Source organism: Lotus japonicus, chromosome 4 (genome assembly GCF_012489685.1).
Source record: "Lotus japonicus ecotype B-129 chromosome 4, LjGifu_v1.2".
Taxonomy (NCBI): domain Eukaryota; kingdom Viridiplantae; phylum Streptophyta; class Magnoliopsida; order Fabales; family Fabaceae; genus Lotus; species Lotus japonicus.
The window spans coordinates 17192170-17212526 of record NC_080044.1 but is presented as its reverse complement, the minus strand read 5'-3'; the positions used below and the strand labels follow the sequence as shown (position 1 = coordinate 17212526).

General features: G+C 33.9%; 1 protein-coding gene across 6 annotated transcripts; it reads right to left on the bottom strand.

Annotated features, from left to right (window-relative positions):
* Positions 1-12780: 12780 nt before the first annotated feature.
* On the bottom strand, positions 12781-18431 carry LOC130711838 (U-box domain-containing protein 5-like). 6 transcript variants are annotated; one of them, XM_057561597.1, is made up of 6 exons: positions 17821-18431; positions 16651-16716; positions 16145-16319; positions 15746-15853; positions 14414-15567; positions 12781-14111 (listed from the first exon to the last, which is right to left on the bottom strand). In XM_057561597.1, exons 1-6 carry the CDS (start codon positions 18027-18029, stop codon positions 13349-13351), a joined length of 2475 nt encoding a protein of 824 aa, XP_057417580.1. In that variant the 5' UTR covers positions 18030-18431; the 3' UTR covers positions 12781-13348. The 6 variants fall into 6 exon arrangements, with proteins under 6 accessions (XP_057417580.1, XP_057417581.1, XP_057417583.1 ...); XM_057561598.1 differs by having other exon boundaries at positions 16145-16330; positions 17821-17963; XM_057561600.1 differs by lacking the exon at positions 17821-18431 and adding an exon at positions 17265-17624 and having other exon boundaries at positions 16145-16330.
* Between the last annotated feature and the right edge of the window lie 1926 nt (positions 18432-20357).

The following is a 20357-nucleotide window of genomic DNA, read 5'->3' as shown; positions in this document are numbered from 1 at the left end:
TATAACAATGCCTATAAGTGCTATAGGACAACTGAGACCTCCATCGATATAGTACGATCAAGAAAAATAAAAAACCTCGATTAAGACCTTGATCGGTATAAAGCGATGACTCTATGTTCTATAGGGAAATCCTAGATAATCCTAAATCAATCTAATAGTGATCACTCCAAGTGCTATAGGGAAACCCTCGACGAAGTCTTATAAAGTTCAATCCTAGACTAAGTTCTTAATCAATATAACTCCAAGTGCTAATTGGAAACCCTAGAAGGAGTCTTACAAAGGTCAACCCTAGATTAAGTCCTTAATCAGTCTAAGGCGATCACTCCAAGTGTTATAATGCAACTCTCAACGAAGTCTTAATCAATCTAAAGGGTTATCTACCAAGTGCTATAAATCAATCCTCGACTAAGTCCTTAATCGATATATTTTGATCATGAAAAGCACTACAAGACAAATCATGTTAAATATCTATTTAAATGTTTAACTATCACATAAGAATAATGTTAGATTTATTTATGATTAACTCTCTCTTTTGTTATGTGGATTAACATTATCAATTAATTAAGATATATTTTGTTTGGTCATTAATATCAATTATGTGAATTATTAATTTAATTCACTTACATGTATTATGATGGATGGTAGATTAGGCTTTTGTTATTAACTGTCCTATGATGGGTTAGGTCAGTTAACTTTGCCTAATGAGGGGACCCTGGTCTCAACTGGTGATATATAAACTGTTGCCCCATTAGACAGTTTATCCAGATAACGTATTACCAGGTGTAGAGAGCAGTTCAACCCTCTGGTGTCTTTCCACTAACATTATCTGGTCAAACAACAGACTCATGTATTCTTCAATCCTTTCAGGTGCACAATTCCTTTTACACTCTAGAATTGCAACATGCTATAATCTGTATCTATCTATATGATCTATTTGAGTCAATTAAATTCAGCAATTGGTATCAGAGCTGAGTAGATATGAATTATGGCTGTTCTATATGTGTGCCTTTTGTTCTGTTCGCGTTTTGTAGAAAACCCGGTTTTGCTCGTTTTTGATCTAGAGATTCGGTGCATGATTTCGAAAATTGTTTTGAGGGTTTTGATCCTTGCTGTTACTCGACCTACATACTGAAATTTGAGATAATTTCGTTCAATAGTTTGTGAGAAATTGATGTTTTTCGTTTTTGGTATCATGAACCCTAGAAAATTTGATCTCTAATTTCTCCCTTTGTGATGTATATCTTCGAAAATTGGTTGAGGGATATTAGTTTGTTTCGAAATTCGATGAAGTTCCATTAAATTTCTTCAAGAGATAGCTTGAAGATAAAAATCGAATTGGGTTAATATCATGGTATTCTTCATTCTTTTGCGTTGCCAGTCGTTGTTCTTTGTTTGAGATCTGTTGGTTACTTGGTTATTTTATTTTTTTGTTTTCTCTTTCATGGACGTGGCACAATGGTACATATGAGTAACTTCCTTGTTTTAATGCATGTGCCTTGGATTATTTCTTTGTGCCTTGACTGCTTCCTATTCTCTCTTTGGACGTGGCACATTTATGTGGCAGTTTGATGTTCTCATTTACACATGTTTCATGTGCCTTTACTGCTGGCTAGTATATGGGTTTTATATAAATATATAATATATTTTTTTTATTATTACTCTCTCTTATGAACCCAAATGTAAGCACTATTTTTTATGACGTGAACACAAATGCCCCTTTGCACTGTTCAACATATCTTTTAAAGTTTTTTCTTTTATTTCCCATGTAAATTTAATTGTTTATATATGTTAGATGGGAATATCAAATATGGCATACATGTTATTAGTCATGTGTGTATGGGATGTGTGTGATGTGTTAATCACAAAGAGAACGTGACTGAAGCATGTTAAATTTCAAAGACTTCATGATTGTATAAAATTGCTTCAGTGGTTAGACCACATTGCTTTGGTGATATTTTGATAATTGTTAAATCGCCTATCATAGGTACAATTATGTGAAATTTGTGAGTCAAATCTATTTATTTACTTTATATCAGTGTTCTGAAAACCGGACCGGACCGGCCGGTTCAACCGGGAACCGGACACAGTCCCGGTCCGGAACACTACAATAACCGGCTACATAGCAAACCGGAGTTGAACCGGTAAAACCGACGTTGAACCGGCCAAACCGGTCAAAACCGCGGGTTACCCGGTTTTCCCCGGTTCTGTTAAACAGGTTAAAATCACGTCGTTTTTTGCTGAAATTCACAGGACCTAGTAACAGAACCTGCAATCTGCTGAACTGACATCGTTTGGTTGTTTAAAAAAACAAAACTAAAAAATTGAAAGAGGGAAAAGAAGCAGAACTAGAACGAAGATAACAGACCCCAATTTAATAATCTTTGAGGTGTTGTGTGATTTTGGTGATCATGTAGAAAGAAGGCTGCGTTTTTTTTTTTGATAGACAGAAAGAAGGCTGCGTGAATAGAAGGAAAAGAGGAGGCTGCCAATCATGCTAATGAGAAGGAGGGAGGCTGCATGAAACATAAGCAATAAAACACTAGAAACCCTAAGTGGGATTATGTGGGTAAAAAGGCTTGTGTTTTTCGTGGGCCTTGAAATGGTTATATCATGCTAAAGCCTTTTACCATACAATTTGGTTTATTACAACTTTGATCTGATACCCCAAAAAAAAAAACCAAACGTTACCTTGCAGAGTTTGGAACTTTGGATAATAAAAAGCACTGGTAGCAAATATGTCATTGTGCCTCTTGACCAAATAAAAACATATCATACATTCAATAAAAAACATATCATTACAGATATTATTCATAAATAAATAAATAATAGGATAGTATATAACTTTTAAAAATATTAATTAATTAACTACTACCGGTTCAACCTCAGTTCGACCTCGGTCGAACCATTAGACCTTGAACCAGTGCTTTGACCGGTTCAATGGCCGGACCGGTTTTCAGAACATTGCTTTATATCAATAGGCCTCTTTGGATATGCATTATAAATAAAGTGTCCATATTTAGGCTAAATTGATTTGATATACGTAATCATGCGTTTTTATTTTATATGTGATGGGGAAAGAATTTATTCGAAATTTGGAATAAATTTATTTTATCTCACTATTAAGTCAAAATACTTTAATTGTCCATTCTGTTAAGATATTATTAAAATAATATTTATTGGACAGTTAATTAAATATTTAACCATTGTAATATTTGGTTATTACTTTGCTTATTAAAGTGCGGTTAAATATAAATTGTGATTAGTTATCATTTTTCTCATGGTTAAATTTTAACATATATATATTTCATGTTAAAAATTTAAAATTCTTTTGTGCGCTCCTATTTATAAACCAAATATTGAATACTAATTTTTTATTACTATGCTATAGGCTCATGGACCTTAAAATTATGGAGAAAGTTCTTTAGTTTGCTAGCAATATTTTAGTATAATCTATTTGCTAGTTTCTTTGTATGTGGAACTAATATTTTTAGGTCTTTATATAATTAAAGCCTATAATCTTTGTATATAAATTATATTTTATGGTTTATACAACTTTGGTGTGATTACATGCGCTTTATTATATTTTGTGTAATTGCGATCTCACCTATCGTGGGCGTAGTTATTTAGAATTGAAGAAAATTATATTACCTAAATTCTTTAAAGAATTTACTTTGAGGTTTTTGTATATTTACATGAATGATAATTACCCTATCGGTATATTATTATTAGTGTAATTTGTGGTTTTGTTTATAATGTATTATGCGTTGTTAACTTATGTCAATTCATTCTACTATCCTATCGATATTAGAATTTTTATGGGACATAAGATTAGATACATTACATTAATTGAGCAATTTGTTACAATACATTATCTTAAAGATTTGCATTTGCCTATCGCAAAGCAAATTTATATTGAATAAAATATCTATTGATATATTTTTCCTTATTATTGCATTGTGTAAGTAACGTATATACCCTATCGGTATGACATTGCTTTACATGATCATTGTGTGATAGAGAAAATAGTTTTTGGGTATTCTTTTAACTTAAAAAATACTTAAGTATTCTTTTTGTTTAATTTTGATATGGTTAGTTTAACTATTTTTCTCTATCAAGTGGGAGAGACTTATCTTTCTGAGTTGAAGTTATGCAATGTCTCTCTCAACTAATTGCTCAATTAGTTGAATTTGAAAATCGATACACTTATGCGTGATATACTACTAGATATCACTTTATAATGGGACCTATATTGAGGATATTATTAAATCTCTTTTGAGAATATAGAAATACAATGAACTCCTTATAATTGTTAAGATAAGTTGTCAAACTATCAAATTAGCTTACTGACTTTGAATTATTGTTTCTTATCCACAATATATAGTGAAAGTGGGAGTTAGAGACTACTTGTTACCATATCCTCTACAGGGGTTAACTATAGGTCCTATATGCTTCCGCTGATGTTATTGGTAACCCAACTTTAATTATGTTCAAGTGTGTTTAGTTATTGTCTATATCGTAGCACTTGAACTTTGAGTGAGTTTAGTGAAAACATACAAGTGACCTCATATTTTATTTCAAATATCAGAGATGTTAATCTCACTCATTTGTTTATAAATTATGGGTTGCCTCATTAATAAAATCTTTTAACGATTTTATGTATGTGGTAATATAAGGAGATTTTATGTTGAGAAATGTCAAATGAACATTTATAATCTCCTTAATCTTATATGTTGAGTTTGTGGTTAGTTTCATCACAAATTTCATAAGAATTTGTGGTATATATATTGGACTCGATTTTGTGATTATTTAGTAACCACTTCTCGTAAACTCAGCATTATTTTATTTCTCTCTAATTAATTATCCTTGGAGAGAGAAAGATTGTGAGATCCAGACTCACATTGACTTTACCGCAAAGTCATTATCCCACTATTAAAGGTTGTACCATTTAGAGTATTTTGGTTCTAGTTGGCTCCAATGGATTTCTATTGTTAACAACGGTATATTAGATTATTGGGAGTGTACACACTCTTTTGGAGACTTTGGTACTCAATCTCGTTCTAATTACTGAGAGATATATATGTATATATATTTTCTTGAATCTCAATAAGCACTTTTAATGAGTGCTTGGGGCTATTTTGTTGGTACAGCACATTTGACATGCAATTTTTTGTGCTTTTGTTTTGACCAACATTATTCGGTTGGTACAGCACATTTGACATGCAATTTTTTTTTGTGCTTTGTTTTGGCCAACATTATTCGGTTGGTACAACAAATTTGGCATGCAATTTTTGGTGCTTTTGTTTCGGCCAACATTATTCAGTTGGTACAGCACATTTGGCATGTAATTTTATGGTGCTTTTGTTTCGGCCAACATTATGTCTGGTACAGCACATTTGACATGTAATTTTATGGTGCTTTTGTTTCGGCTAACATTATGTCTGGTACAGCACATTTGACATGTAATTTTGTGGTGCTTTCGATTAAGGCCAACATTATTGTCTTGGTACAACACATTGACATGTAATTTTACTGTGCTTGTGATCATAGCCAACATTCCACGTTATGTATGGTCATATGTATAAGTGACTTGGATGTATAGTATCACTACTCCTATCGAGTATGATTTCTTGCATTTTAAGGTACTTATACTCTTGTTTTAGACCAATGGTCATAAGTGCTTGCTCATTATTGACATTTTGTGTTTTATTAATTCAAGATATCCTTTTGCCAAAACAAGTATCGTCCATGCTATTATAATGCTCTAGCTTCACATGGATTTATAGTCACTTGTTTAGGAAATCTTGAATTGATTTTATGTCAACTTTCGCAGAGCATTTTGTTGTTTAGCCAACATGTGATTTTTACTTTTGTTGGGCTAAAATGCACTTAGACCTTTGTGGAATTTAGTTTGTGGCTTTGATGGTACCTAAAAAAAAACTTCTAGACCCCTTGTGATAAAATTTCAGACTCTAGTATTGGAGTACATTATTAATAATGGTATATTCATTGATTTAAGACTTTATTATTGGAGTCACATAGCTCACGTGGTTAAAGTCTTTTGATGTTCAGGATCAGTGGGAGTCTGAATTGTAATTTATGAGATATGTTGTTGGTTTCGTTATCATATCTCTTATAGCATTTTAGATGCTTGGGTCATTAGCACTTCTGGTCATTATTGTGCTTCCTATATCCATCTTTGTTTTGTATGAAATATAAGCTTTTGTTACATATGATTATTATCCCTATCGGATATGACCTTTTGTTGAGTAACTTTTGGTGCACAGCTTATATTTCTTTGGCTTACATGTATTTTGCCATAATTGATATTTCGTTTAATGATACATATATTTTATATTAGAGTAAAGTACACGCACCCCCCTCAAGGTTTGTTAGAATTACACTCCACCCCATTCTTATCTAAAATCTACACTCCACCCCATTTTATATAGGCAAATTTAGTGACGAAAAATATTTTTCATTAATAATTAGTTATTATTTAAATTGTTAATCAATAATTTCAAAAAATATTTTTAATATATTCCAATAAATTTAAAATGGAAAACATCACAGTCCTTCCCATTCTCTCAATCGCGTTCTTCCTCCTTAAATTCACAATGCAAATTTTGCAATAGCACACCTGACCGGTTTACAAACCATATCTCGAACATAATGAAACATGCTTGTGTTTTCATATTTGATATTAATTCAATTTTAATCAAAATAATCTATTTATACCTCCAATTTTCAAAATTGGATTGTAGACCCAAAAAGTAACACAAATAGGTGAAGAAAATAGAGAAACAAAATTAAAAAATATGAAGTGGATCGGAGGTTATTAGAACCCAACGATGCGGTGGAGCACCGTTTTTAACAAAATCCAACAACATCTTAAACCAACAGAGCGTTCACTCACAACTTAAAGGGGTGAAGTTCACAAGAAGTAGTTGAACAAGTGGGCTTTGAGGATGTGCGATTCACGTTCTGGGGTTCAAGTCGCAACAAAACTTTGAGGCATGGTGGTGCCATGGGGTTTCACATTCTGGGACGGTGGTCGCCGTGTTAAAGAGAGCAAAGGCTTGGTGGTGATCGTTTGTGGTGAGAAATATGATTTGAAGATAGATGGGACGTGGACTTAACAGACAGAGTTGATGGTTTTTTAAAATTTAATTCAGTAAAATTATTTTCATAAATTAATGTATGATAGTGTATATGCATTAAATTTATTTAAATTTTCACTAATTAGTAATTATTTTTTAGTAGTGACGAATTTGTTTTCGTCACTAAATTTTGCCTTTATAAAAAATGGGGTGGAGTGTAGATTTTAAAAAGAAATGGGGTGGTGTGTCATTCTTGCAAACCTTGAGAGGGGTGAGTGTATTTTACTCTTTATATTAATTGACAAATGTTAATCCAAGTGGGAGAATGTTAGATTTATTTATGATTAACTCTCTCTTTTGTTATGTGGATTAACATTATCAATTAATTAAGATATATTTTGTTTGGTCATTAATATCAATTATGTGAATTATTAATTTAATTCACTTACATGTATTATGATGGATGGTAGATTAGGCTTTTGTTATTAACTGTCCTATGATGGGTTAGGTCAGTTAACTTTGCCTAATGAGGGGACCCTGGTCTCAACTGGTGATATATAAATTGCTGCCCCATTAGACAGTTTATCCAGATAACGTATTACCAGGTGTAGAGAGCAGTTCAACCCCTCTGGTGTCTTTCCACTATCATTCTCTGGTCAAACGACAGACTCATGTATTCTTCAATCCTTTCAGGTGCACAATTCCTTTTACACTCTTGAATTGCAACATGCTATAATCTGTATCTATCTATATGATCTATTTGAGTCAATTAAATTCAGCAAATAATATACATTAATAAGCCAAAATAATCAATTAAATTTGGTTGGTTTAGTGGTAACTGTTTTCCTTCATGATTGCCTTGACTCGAGTTCGAATCCTGTTGGCATAATATTTTGTTTAATCAACAATAATATTGCTTTGATTTTTGTTTAAATGAGAGCAAATGTTAAAAAATACATAAAAAAAGCTACAAGTAGGATCTGAACTCAAGACTTCATATGGAATAGTTACTTTTTTTACCACTACACCACATTTACTTTACATGAAAATATTAGCGTTACTTAATATAAGTCAAACCGAATTGAGTAACAATGTATTTTTTTACAATTTTTTACTTTTATAAAACGATAACTCCGACACATTTACTTTTTTGTAAAAATATTAGCATTATGTAATATAAGTCAAACCTAATTGAGTAACGGTGTATTTCTTTTACTTTTATAAAACGATAACTCCGAGTGTTATAAACTTATAATGCAAGTTCTATGGGTCAACCCTACACCTTAATCTACATAAAGCGATCACTGCCAAGTTAAAGCGATCAATGCCAATTGTTATGTGTCAACCCTCGATTAGTCCTTAATCGATCACTCAAAGTGTTATAATGCAACCCCTAGAGTAAGACATTAATCGATATAAAGCGATCGCTACCAAGTTCTATGAGGCAACCCTAGACCAAGCCCTTAATCGATATAAAGTGATCAATACCAATTGCAATAGGCCAACCCTTGACCAAGACCATAAACGATATAAAGCGATCAATGCCAACCCTAAGGGTCAACCTTCGAGTAAGTTCTTAATCGATATAAAGCGATCACTACAAAGTGTTATAGAGCATCCATTGACTAAGTCATTAATCAATGTAAAGCGATCACTAAAAAGTTCTATAGGACAACCCTCGACTAAGTCCTTAATCGATATAAAGCAATCCCAACAAAGTGTTATAGAGCATCCCTTGACTAAGTCATTAATCAATGTAAAGCATAGGGCAACCCTCGACTACGTCCTTAATCGATATAAATGATCACTCGTAGGTGCAATTAACTAGTTGGCTTTAATTTATTAATGGTGATAGAAGTATAATATATGTAATTAACTAGTGGATAACAAGCCAATTGAACCAATTACTTTGCTTACCACTATGCTACATTATAATATGTTCAAAGTTTTGCGTTAATATATATTGTTTAAAATTAGTTACTTTTACAAGACCTCCACCAATATAGTACGATTAAGAAAAGTGCAACTCTCAATTAAGACCTTAATCGGTATAAAGCAATGACTCTATGTTTTATAGGAAAATCTTGACTTATACCTTAATCGATATAAAGCGATGACTCTATGTTATATAGAGCAATATTGACTTAGACATTAATCGATATAAAGCGATAACTATGTTCTATAGAGCAACCTTTGACTTAGACCTTAAACGATATATAACAATGACTGACTATAAGTGCTATAGGGCAACTAAGACCTCCATTGATACAGTACGATTAAGAAAAGTGCAACCCTCGATTAAGACCTTAATCAATATAAAGCGATGAATCTATGCTCTATAGAGCAATCTTGACTTATACCTTAATCAATATAAAGCGACGACTCTGTGTTATATAGAGCAATCTTGACTTAGACCTTAACCGATATAAAGCGATGACTCCATGTTCTATAGAGCAATCTTGACTTAGACCTTAATCGATATATAGCAATGACTATAAGTGCTATAGGGCAACTAAGACCTCCATCGATATAGTACGACTAAGAAAAGTGTAACCCTCGATTAAGACCTTAGTCGATATAAAGCGATGACTCTATGTTCTTTAGGGCAATCTTGACTTAGGCCTTAATTGAAATATAGCAATGACTATAGGTGTTAAATGACAATATTGACTTAGATCTTAATCGATATATAGCAATGACTATAAGTGCTATAGGGTGATATTGTCTTATACCTTAACCGATATAAAACAATGACTATATGCTTTATTTAACTTATTATAGAATGGACATAAAAGAATTTTAAAAACTTAAAAAAGTTATTAAAAATATACTTAGAATTAGGAGATTATTTTAAAAAGTTATACTTGAAGATGATTTTATATGTATTTTTAATTGATTATTTTATATTATCATAAAATAAGAATATTTTATTAATATATTATAACTTCACTGGGAAAAAAATAGTAAAATGGTAAAATAACAAAAAAACTGCTTCAGGTTGGACTGGAAGCGATGACCTGTAGACAAATTGGAAAGCATGATACCACTGGGACATGAAACACTTTGAGTGTAAATTGCACCTATAAATATATATAACTTATAATTTAACAGGCAATAGAATGTTAAAATAATTTATAAACCGTTACAAATCAGACTTGAACCTGGGACCTATAGGAGTATTTTAAAGAAACCTACCACTGGAACACGACCATGTTTGAACATTCAAACGCACCCTTATAAATTTATTATATAAATTCAACGTAACGAAGATCAAGAACCCAGGATGAATAACGCGACGGCGACGAGACCACGAAGAAGGCGAACGAAGGATATGCAGAACGCGTCATCTGGGCGAAGAAGATGATGAACACAAGCGGTGAAGAGAAAGCAAGACGATGATGATGAACACAGGTGTTTGTTGGATGAAATAGACGAAGAACACGAGCGGTGAAGAGACGGTGTGGCGACGATGCAAAGACGATGAACACGGTTGAAGATTGAGATCCGATTGAAACACGGGCGGTGAAGAGAGGCGCGACTGCGACGCAAATTTGATGAACAGGTGCGGCGGTGATGGACAGCGGCAGTGATTGACAGGGGCGGCAGTGATGAACAGTGCGGCGGTGATGGTTGAAGTTGAAGAGATTAGAAATTTTGATTTTAGGGTTCTGAAAGATTATTCCCAAATTTAGATTTTTCAGATTTGCTATTTTTGACTAATTAAATTAATAATTGATATTGAAAAGAAATTATATACTATTATATTAATTCATATAGTTGGGGGACCAAACTCTGATTTTTATTAAGTTGAGATGACATGGCACCCACTAACCCCATGGCTTGCACTCATTGGGTAAAACACAAACAACATTCCTGCCCCCCTAAAAAACCATCATGTAAAAGTCTGCCTTCCATAAAATGCACCCTCAAAATAACTAGGTGTGCACAGGGTTGGATTGAACAAATTTTTGGCATAAAAAGAATATGAATCAATCAAAATTGTTCGGGTTGTTTGGATTAGATTTCAAGTGTATTTAACTTTGAACTCGAACTGAACCAAACTAACAATATGCAGATTAGATCGAACCGGTTGATCAGATTCTATTAAAATAATAATAAATTTTGAGTATTTAAAATTGGAAAGAAAAAAACCACAAAAAATCGGTAAATCTATATTATATGTCACAAATAGCATGAAAATGACACAAAAAGTTGTATCAAATGACATGAAATAATACCATTTAGTGTATTTTAAAGCTGGAGAAAATAATTTTTTTATTAAATCAAAGATTATTATATAATCAAGTATCGGATTGGTTCAGATAGATGCATTTGTGAACCTAATACCTGAAGCAGACTTGGTTAGATTGTTGGAAAATCCATCTGATTAGACCTGTTTGTCCACTCTAGTTCATGTGCACCCCTAAATATAACATATCCTTTGATATTCTAAGGGCCTTACCTTCTGGACATCATATAAGTGTTATCAACGACTCAATTTATTTTTTGGAGTTGCACTTGTTCACACTTTTGGAAATTCATTCAAAACCTAAATATTTGTGTTTACGAAATTCATTCTTGTACAAGCGGAAGCTAATTTTTTTGTTTTGAAAGTTCAACTTTTGGAAGGAAAGTATATACACATCCATAACATATTTCCAAAAGTTGACATTCATAACACAAATTAGCTTCTAGATGTTTAACTTTCGAAAGCTACATTTCTCAAACATCCGAAATTTTCTTTTTAAAAAAAAAAACATCTGAAAATTAATTTTTTTTGTTGAAGTTCAACCTCCATAAGTGTTTTTGTTTATACTTTCGGAACTTAAACTTTCAGAACACAAAAAATTTACAAAAAATAAAATAAATTTAGAGTGATTCTCGTGATATAATCAATCAAAGGATGACTTTATATTCGAAAAAAAATTAGATGTGCTAGGTTGTGAATAGAAACATGAACTACGGTGGAAAGAAAACAAAAATTAGCTAGAAAGTACAAAAATGTTGAGAAAAAATAGAGAAAAGATGAACTATTAGGTGTGTAAAATAGTAATTTTAGGGCCCGAAACCCCTAAAAATAACATATCCTTCAATATCTTTAAAGCGTTATCTTTTGCACATCGTATAAGTGTTATCAATGACTCAATTTATGTTCTAGAGTTGCACTTGTCTACACTTCCGAAAATTCATTCAAAACCTAAATATTTGTGTTTATGAAATTCTAATAAAAACATGAACTATGGTGGGAAGAACACTAAAATTAGCTGGAAAGTACGAAAAGGTTGAGAAAAAATAGATAAAAGATGAACTAATAAATAGTAATTTTATCATTTACACATTTTTTTTTATCTAGAGTGTGCAACTCTTGAAGACGATGCCTGCTAATTGGCATTGCATAACATAGCATGAATTGTCCATATGTTTTTTTTGACAGCAAATTATCCATATGTTACATGAATTTTGTACTAATGAATTATAAATTTTAGCTAATAATCATTCAATAACAAACGACAGAAATTGGACATATATCATATCTTTTAATGTGTAAAGTGACTTAAATCGTTTTAGCTTGTCATTCGCGTAAAAAATTATGATCAACATAACTTTTTTTAGTTATTGGATCACAAATTTCTAAAACTATAAGGACCAAAACTGTAATTTAGCCAAAGAAACTATATTGAACTCAAAGCTCAAAATACATTATTTAATTTATACAACATAATAATAACAATAAGAAAGACAGCTCAGTGCCTAACTTACTTAGGTAAAAAGCTATTTCTACAACTGAATAATTCTTGCTCAAACCCAAACTACTGATTACAACCAATCAAAAGCTCTAATCTTATCATGCCAAAATTGCTATTTACAACTATAATAACTAAAAGTGATTACCAAGTTAACTTGGCATGTCAAAAGAACTATACATCATATCACAGAACTATATATCATACAGCTTGCAGTTGCTGTGCAAAATTATGCAGCAGAAACACTGTGAATGAATATTTAGAGCCATGATCCAGCAAGATGAGACTTAGCATGTGTTTGGTTTTGCAATCATGACCCTATAATCACTTCTAGAGAGAAACTAACTTTTGGGGTCATTGTGCTTTAGATTGTGTGTTGACTGCCAATCCAAACACACTATTAGTATTAATTGAAAAATTGTATCCAATGATTAAAATTAAAACTCTATCTAAGAATCCTATCTGCATCCAGCAATCCAAAATGTCTCCTACCATGGGAACTCTGTTTCATTTCTTGCTTTTTGCTGCAAGTGAACTGGGTTTTGAGAACAGACCTAGTTTCTTAAAAAATGTCGACTTCTTTGACGGTTTCTTTTCTTCGAACCGATTGTTAGAATCTCGAGGGTTGTTGAGATTCGGCTCAGAGGAATCGCTATTGTCAAAGCTGTCAACCTCCCTCAATTGCCGGAGCAGTTCCAGTGCATACGCCTTTGTGCTATCATTTCCTGTGTTGGAGATAATGACGAGAGAAGGTATAATACCCTCATACAAAACCAGCTCACAGTATTCCAAGCGTTGAGAGCATAAAGAGAGCACAATAGCAAGTGCAAGTTCTTTTTCCTCATCACTGCCACTCCCAATTACTTCAACAATAAAAGATATGCATCCTTTGGTTTCAACAACAGACATCCTACCCTCTTCGGTATCACAAAGGTTTTTCAATATGCATATGCAGTCTCTCGAAAGGGCCTTGTCTTCAAAACACGGCAGTAATTTCGAGATGCACCCGAGAGATACAATGTAAGGACAAAGTTCGCCATTGTATGAAAATTTACACACCATTCTAATGGCTTTTCGTTGGAACTCTTTGTTACCAGAATCAAGGAACTTTGAAACAGAAGAGAGAGCACTCGAAGCTGCAATGTTAGCTTTATCAGACCAATACCCAGAAAGTACTTCCATTATGGCAAGAGCTTCTTCAATCACTTCTGACTCAAGAAGACTTGCTAACACAGTGCATGTATCTTCACTTAAATTTTTCAAACCATTTCTGCATGAAAACCACAAATGTCATACCAGCATATTAAATTGGAAAGGAACTTTTTTCTTACATTGAAAGTGGATGAAATATAACCTTGATGTTTCAAACATTGAAAAGGAAAAAAAAAAAAAACCTTTACATAACAAGCACTCCTTGTTACTCTAAACCAAGTGAATATTGTTTTGAAAGCATAATTGTTAGTAAACACTCACAATTTAGCAAACAATTTAAATTAGATAAATGTAAACCAACCCAACTAAATTATCGGCAGCATACCAAGAACCAAATTGTGAGGGTGAAAGAAATTGTACCTGTGGTATTTCATAAATTCCAAAAGCAATTGAGTTCCACCTCGCAGAGCTTTCACATCATGCATCTCATTTGCAGTGCTCAGAAATCTTGTGAGTGGGTCAATGAAATTCTCAAATGACACAGAGCAAGAAGCTTGGTAATTGCATTTGAAATTTATTTTCATATCTTCAATGACTTGGCACTGAGAATCCCATTGACTATCATGGAGTTTAGACAAGCGCGTCAGATCTGCGTCATGTGTTGACTGATGCCTGTGAGAATCCTCACTAGTTTTAACCAACATCAAATTTAAGCCATGACTGGCCTTTACATGTGAGAAACCTGAACCAATACTAGTATCTAACGATCCAAGTGAGATGCCACTAAAATCCATTGGCAAATTCAAATCATTCATAGAACTTCCAAAACTCATAATGGAATTGGAGGAAGATTCCCACGAGCGAAAATCTTCCACTTGCCTACTTGGATCAGAAATAGAGACTTCATTAATTTCACACCACTTTACTATTAAGTCCTTTATGGCAACATTAGGAGTCAGTGCCCTATGAACCAGTTTCTTCTTAGTTTTTGGACATATTCCATTACCCTCATCAAGCCATTTCTGTATCCACATCCTTTCATATGTAACTCCTGAAGCAATGACAACAGGGTCATACATCAACCTTAAAGATATTGGGCATGTATATTCCTCAGGTGGTGTAACTCTTCCCAACTCGCCGGCGTGAGTTCTATTTTGATCACGGTTCAGGTCTGGTTCTGACATAACATGATTAACATGACCCATGTTCTCAGTTGTTACTGGTCCTTCACTAAGATGATAGGCCTCCATTTGTTCTCCTGTGATGAAACTTCTGTACTTTGTCAGAAGATACAAAAGATTTTTCAAGATCATCTTTTTTGTTTGGTCATTTGGTCTAACATTCAACAACAACTTCCTAATAGATCGTTTCTCTATTACGACGGCAGTTGAGGATGTAATATTAAGTCTTGCCACTGCAAACTGAAGAGATTTAACATCAGAATTTTCAATTGAATCTTTATCTGAGGCGGAATGACCTTGCTGCAGTAATTCTCTCATAACCCTACCAGCCTCTTCTTCAGCAAAGTCCAGGACAAATGTCACATATCCAAGATCATGAATCATTCGAGAAATCTGCCAGAGACATTGCAATGCCAACTAAAGCATTAAAATGAAGCTCAAAATGGGTATATAATGTAACAATTGAATACTTATGTGAAAAGTGCCTGATTCATACGTAGGTAATAAAAGAAAAGAATTTGAAGCAGAGTACTAGACAAATAAAAGTGGATAGGGTGCTAACTTAACAAACCTCTGCAGCCAACATAACTGGAACCATATCCTGAATCTGGATTAAGCTTTTCTCTAATGATCTTTTGGCCTTTTGGCATTTTGAGAGTATTGACTCCCCTGACATTGCCTACAATTAATATTAAAACCAATTAAATTAGCATGCAGCATGACAACAGAACAATTTAACAAGATCATGTGTAACTTTAGTAGCTCAATATTTTTCGACATCTGATAAACTTATAACCAAATATTTGCAGAACTCCGATGCAATAGAAAAACGTAATATAATCTGCTTTCAAAATCTTGAACTCTCATGAAGAAGAAATGGCAGTCCCACTCCGCTGTTGGAGATATAATTGATGCAGATTCAAATATCTAAAACTTTGTCAAGCTGAAATAATAAAAAAGAAATACTCACAAGGTAGAGTTTACTAGATTCCGAGCAATGTTGCAGAAGTTGTTTGGCTTTGTCAATTGCACTGTTTAGCGAACACAGAGACTGTATTCCTGATGAGGACCGAGGGCGTGCCGCCTCTATAAGCGGAAATATCCTTAAGATTCTCTCAAGTAATTTCTTGAGTTCTGTGCACATTCTACAATGTACCTTCCAACATGAATTGCAATTGCAATCAATAAAATGCTTAGTTACAACATCCACGTGTAGATGAAAAAACACCCACATATGACATAACATTAAAGAAAAGCCAAGTGCCGGAGTTAGCTGCTTTTTCTTCTAGGCCAAACAAATACCACATAAAAAAAACCAGCAAACAAAGGCAAAATATTTGAAAAGAATAACCTCATGATTGAGCACAAAGCTTCTAAGCTTGTTTTCATCATAACTGAATCAATACAGCAGCTATGGAAAGCAGTATCATAAAATATCCTCACTAAAACATAGTTCATTTCAATTATGTTCTGTACCTTAAAGGAGTAAGGTAATGTCTCCACTTCACAACCATCAGTTCCCATTTGCAGGAGTGCCCGGAGCTACACATTAGAAAGGAAAGAACATTAAGCTATTTAATGCACTTATTGCAAAGAATCATGCATAGAGCTCTAAAAAAAAGTTACTGCATATGAAATATTGAGCTCGTGTAAATTTCCGGTTCCAACATGCAGAGTGATGACTTTGGGCTGCTAAACTCAAAGTTATATGCCAAAAACATCAAGCTACTTCTAAAGAGTAAAAAGTTAGTATTCATTTCAAAACACAGTTAAACAGCAACATGAAAGTAAGCATAAAAATTCCTTCCCAGATCAAGTGGTATATGGACAAGATGATCAACTGGTAACACATGCACAAGATCTTTAACACTATATACAGACATACACAAACAAAAAAAGTAATTGGAAAAGGGAAAATTTACTTGGGATACTCCAGCCGGTGAAATAGAACTACAGAATATTCATGCCTAAATCTAAATTTGCAACTAATGGGACTTTGAAATAGTAACTAGATATCCCATTTTAAACTTTCACCAAAAATAATTAAAATATATCTTAATCTAAGTTCAACCAACATACAAAAGACCAACCAAATGACAAAACTAAGGCTGTGTTTGGATATTTGTTGGCACCAGAGCAAATAAAAGTTAGCTCGCACTTCAACACAAAGTGAACAGAATTCTTCTTATGGATTGAGATAAAAATCTGCTCACGTTGCATTTAACTCGTAACCAAGCGCACACTAAGATGCCGTGTAGGTTTTCCCTAACTGAAATCTTCCACGGCACAGAATTTCAACCTATTGTTTAAGATCATAGTGTGTCAAAGCGACACCAAGCAAATAGACAGGTTTTTTAAAGACTAGAAAAATATAAAGGAAATTTTTTTTTTTGAACAATACATATTGACTTTTCAGCTTTCAGTTTGCACTAGAACTGAGCAACCCATGGGTAAACAACCTGGTCAAAGAAGATCAAAAGGGCCAATATACCAAATGAAAAAGAGCAAAACTAACTATCAGTTCTAACTTGTGAAAGATTAACAGAATTCAGTACATGGCAAATGTTTTGAACCTAAAAATGAAAATAGAGGGTTGAAAGTAACTACAATTCCACCATAGCAAACAAAGAAGGAGAAACAACCTACCTAGTGCAACGAAGATGACAAGAAGAAACCTGGCCTGGCGGCTTATGTGGAGAAGAAATCCAACAGAACCAATTAAACCAATACCAAACCAACAAAAAAAAAACACTAAACGCCAAGAGCCGCAAAATGAAGACTTGTAGCCATGAACTTAATTGTATGAAGCTCAATTCAGACACTTCATCACAAAGTCTTTGGTGCAGGTCTAGCATAGATAAGCATGATGAACAAAACACAAAGGTCCCAAGGAACTTTTTTTGAAGTAAAGTGTACTAGCATGTGCCAAAGGTCCTTATCTCTTCTTATCATCAAAACCAAAACCCCCCTATTTGTACGGTGAATGTCCTCATCCCCTCATAACTGTCCTACACCAGCAAAGCAGATAATCACGATGACCCACCAAAGGAAAAGGCCAAAAAATTAATCTTCAGTGAAAATGAAGCATGCCCATGAAAAATAAAAATAAAAATCAAACCATATAGGATTGCTCAGAAAATTGCAAACAAAGAATTCAGAGTGAAAGAATGAGGGGAATGAAGATGAATCAGAGTTTCTAGGAATAGAATTTTGAGGATTTTCTGGTGGTAAAGTAAAGGACAAAGTCTAGGAAAGAGGAAGGAATGAGCTAAGCTACACATAGCACAATCTTAGACCATGTACAATGGCATGTTGAATGCCATGTTGAAACATGTTGAGAGTTGTTGAACCCATGCAATGGTTGGTTGAAAGCTGTTGAAAGTGGGAAAATGTTGAACCGGTTCAACAATGTTGAGAGGAGCCTCCGGAGCCACGTGGCAGCTCCGGATTGGAGACAGCAGGGCGCGTGCACGACACGCGCCGACAAGGCGCGTGGCGTGTCAGTGGGAGAGGAGAGAGAAGACCGAGTGGGTGAGGATGGGACGCGTGGCAGCGTCCCATTGGCCAGCGGTATTTTTTTTTTAAAAAAACTTTAAACTGAATTATCTTGTTGAAAATGTTTTTTTTTTTTTTTTTTTTTTTTTACCAAAATTCATAACTTTTTTTTCTCTATAAATAGAGACTTGGTTTGATAGATTTGGACACAGGAAAAAAAACCAAGTTTTTCCCCATCTTTATTATCTCTCTCACCATCTTATTATCCTTCTATTAGCATTTGTTTTGAAATGGATCCCAACAATCACCATTACAACACCCAGAATTCTTCAAGCTACCCAATTTCCAACCAAAATCCCAACAACTATGAAGATCCAAATCAATTTTCTTACCCACGTCCTCAAAATCCCACCAATTATCAAGTCCCACATCAATTCTCCAACCAACGTCCTCAAAATCCAAACTATTTTCAAGTCCCACATCAATTCTCCAACCAACATCCTCAAAATCCAAACTATTATCCAGATCCAAATCAGTATTCGAACCAGTCATCATTTGTTCCAAACTTTCATCCATCTTATGGATCTGTGAGATATCCATCTCAAACACCCCAGTCTAGTGGTTATATGCCAATGGTTCGTGCAAATTTTCCTAGTGTTGATGGACCGGAATTTCCGGAATTTTCAACACAAGTCAATCTTGGTGACGGGTCAACTGATAATGAAGTCAATGAAGTCACTCCTAAGAGCAAAAAAACGCATGCACCCGCATGGAACACTGCACAAAATATGGTGCTAATTAGTGGGTGGATTAACTGTGGAACAAGCAGTGTTGTGGGGAAAAACCAGAAAGGAGAAACATTTTGGAGAGATATTGCTGAGTATTGTAATGAGCATTGCTCATTCGATCCTCCGCGTGATGGAATTGCATGTCGAAACCGTTGGAATTATATGAACAAAATACTGGGTAAATGGATTGGCGCTTATGATGCCGCTAAGCGTCAACAAGGAAGCGGTTGGTCGGATAATGATGTTTTGGCAAAAGCGCAGGAATTATTCGCATGTGGGAAGAATGTTCAGAGAGAGAAAACCATTGGAGTGGGTATTTGTTGAAAGTGTGTTGAATTGGAGAGAGAAGATGATGTGGAGTGTTGGGAAGATAAAAAGTGGTGTTGAATGAGAATTTTTTGTTTAAACCATTGTACATGGTCTTAGTAGCAGTGGCACTTTGACTGACCAGTGAATAGGGACAAAGCAACACAACAAGTGTCTGAATGAACTGTGATTATTATTGGGTGACCTGCCTGTGATGGATTTGATCAATATCAACCGTCCATTGCTACAGATTGAAGTGGTCTTCGTCACGGGTTGGTTTTGACTTTGGTCTTTGACTAGGACTTACAAGTGACTCTTTCTATATCAGGCAGCATTGTTATGATTAAAATTAAATTTATTTTGTCAAATATTAGATTAAAAATAAAGTGATATACATTTCGTCAGTTGTAAAATATCACAACTAATATGTTACGGCATAAATTTTTTTTTTATAAACCAATAAAACCAATACTCAATTTTTTTAAGAAGAAACAGTCTACAAGAAAACTTTTTGGGTCATTTGCGGGACCTGTCATTTGCTTGAGGAGGAGGGCTAACACACATTGTTATAAATTATAATGATGTCATATTTCA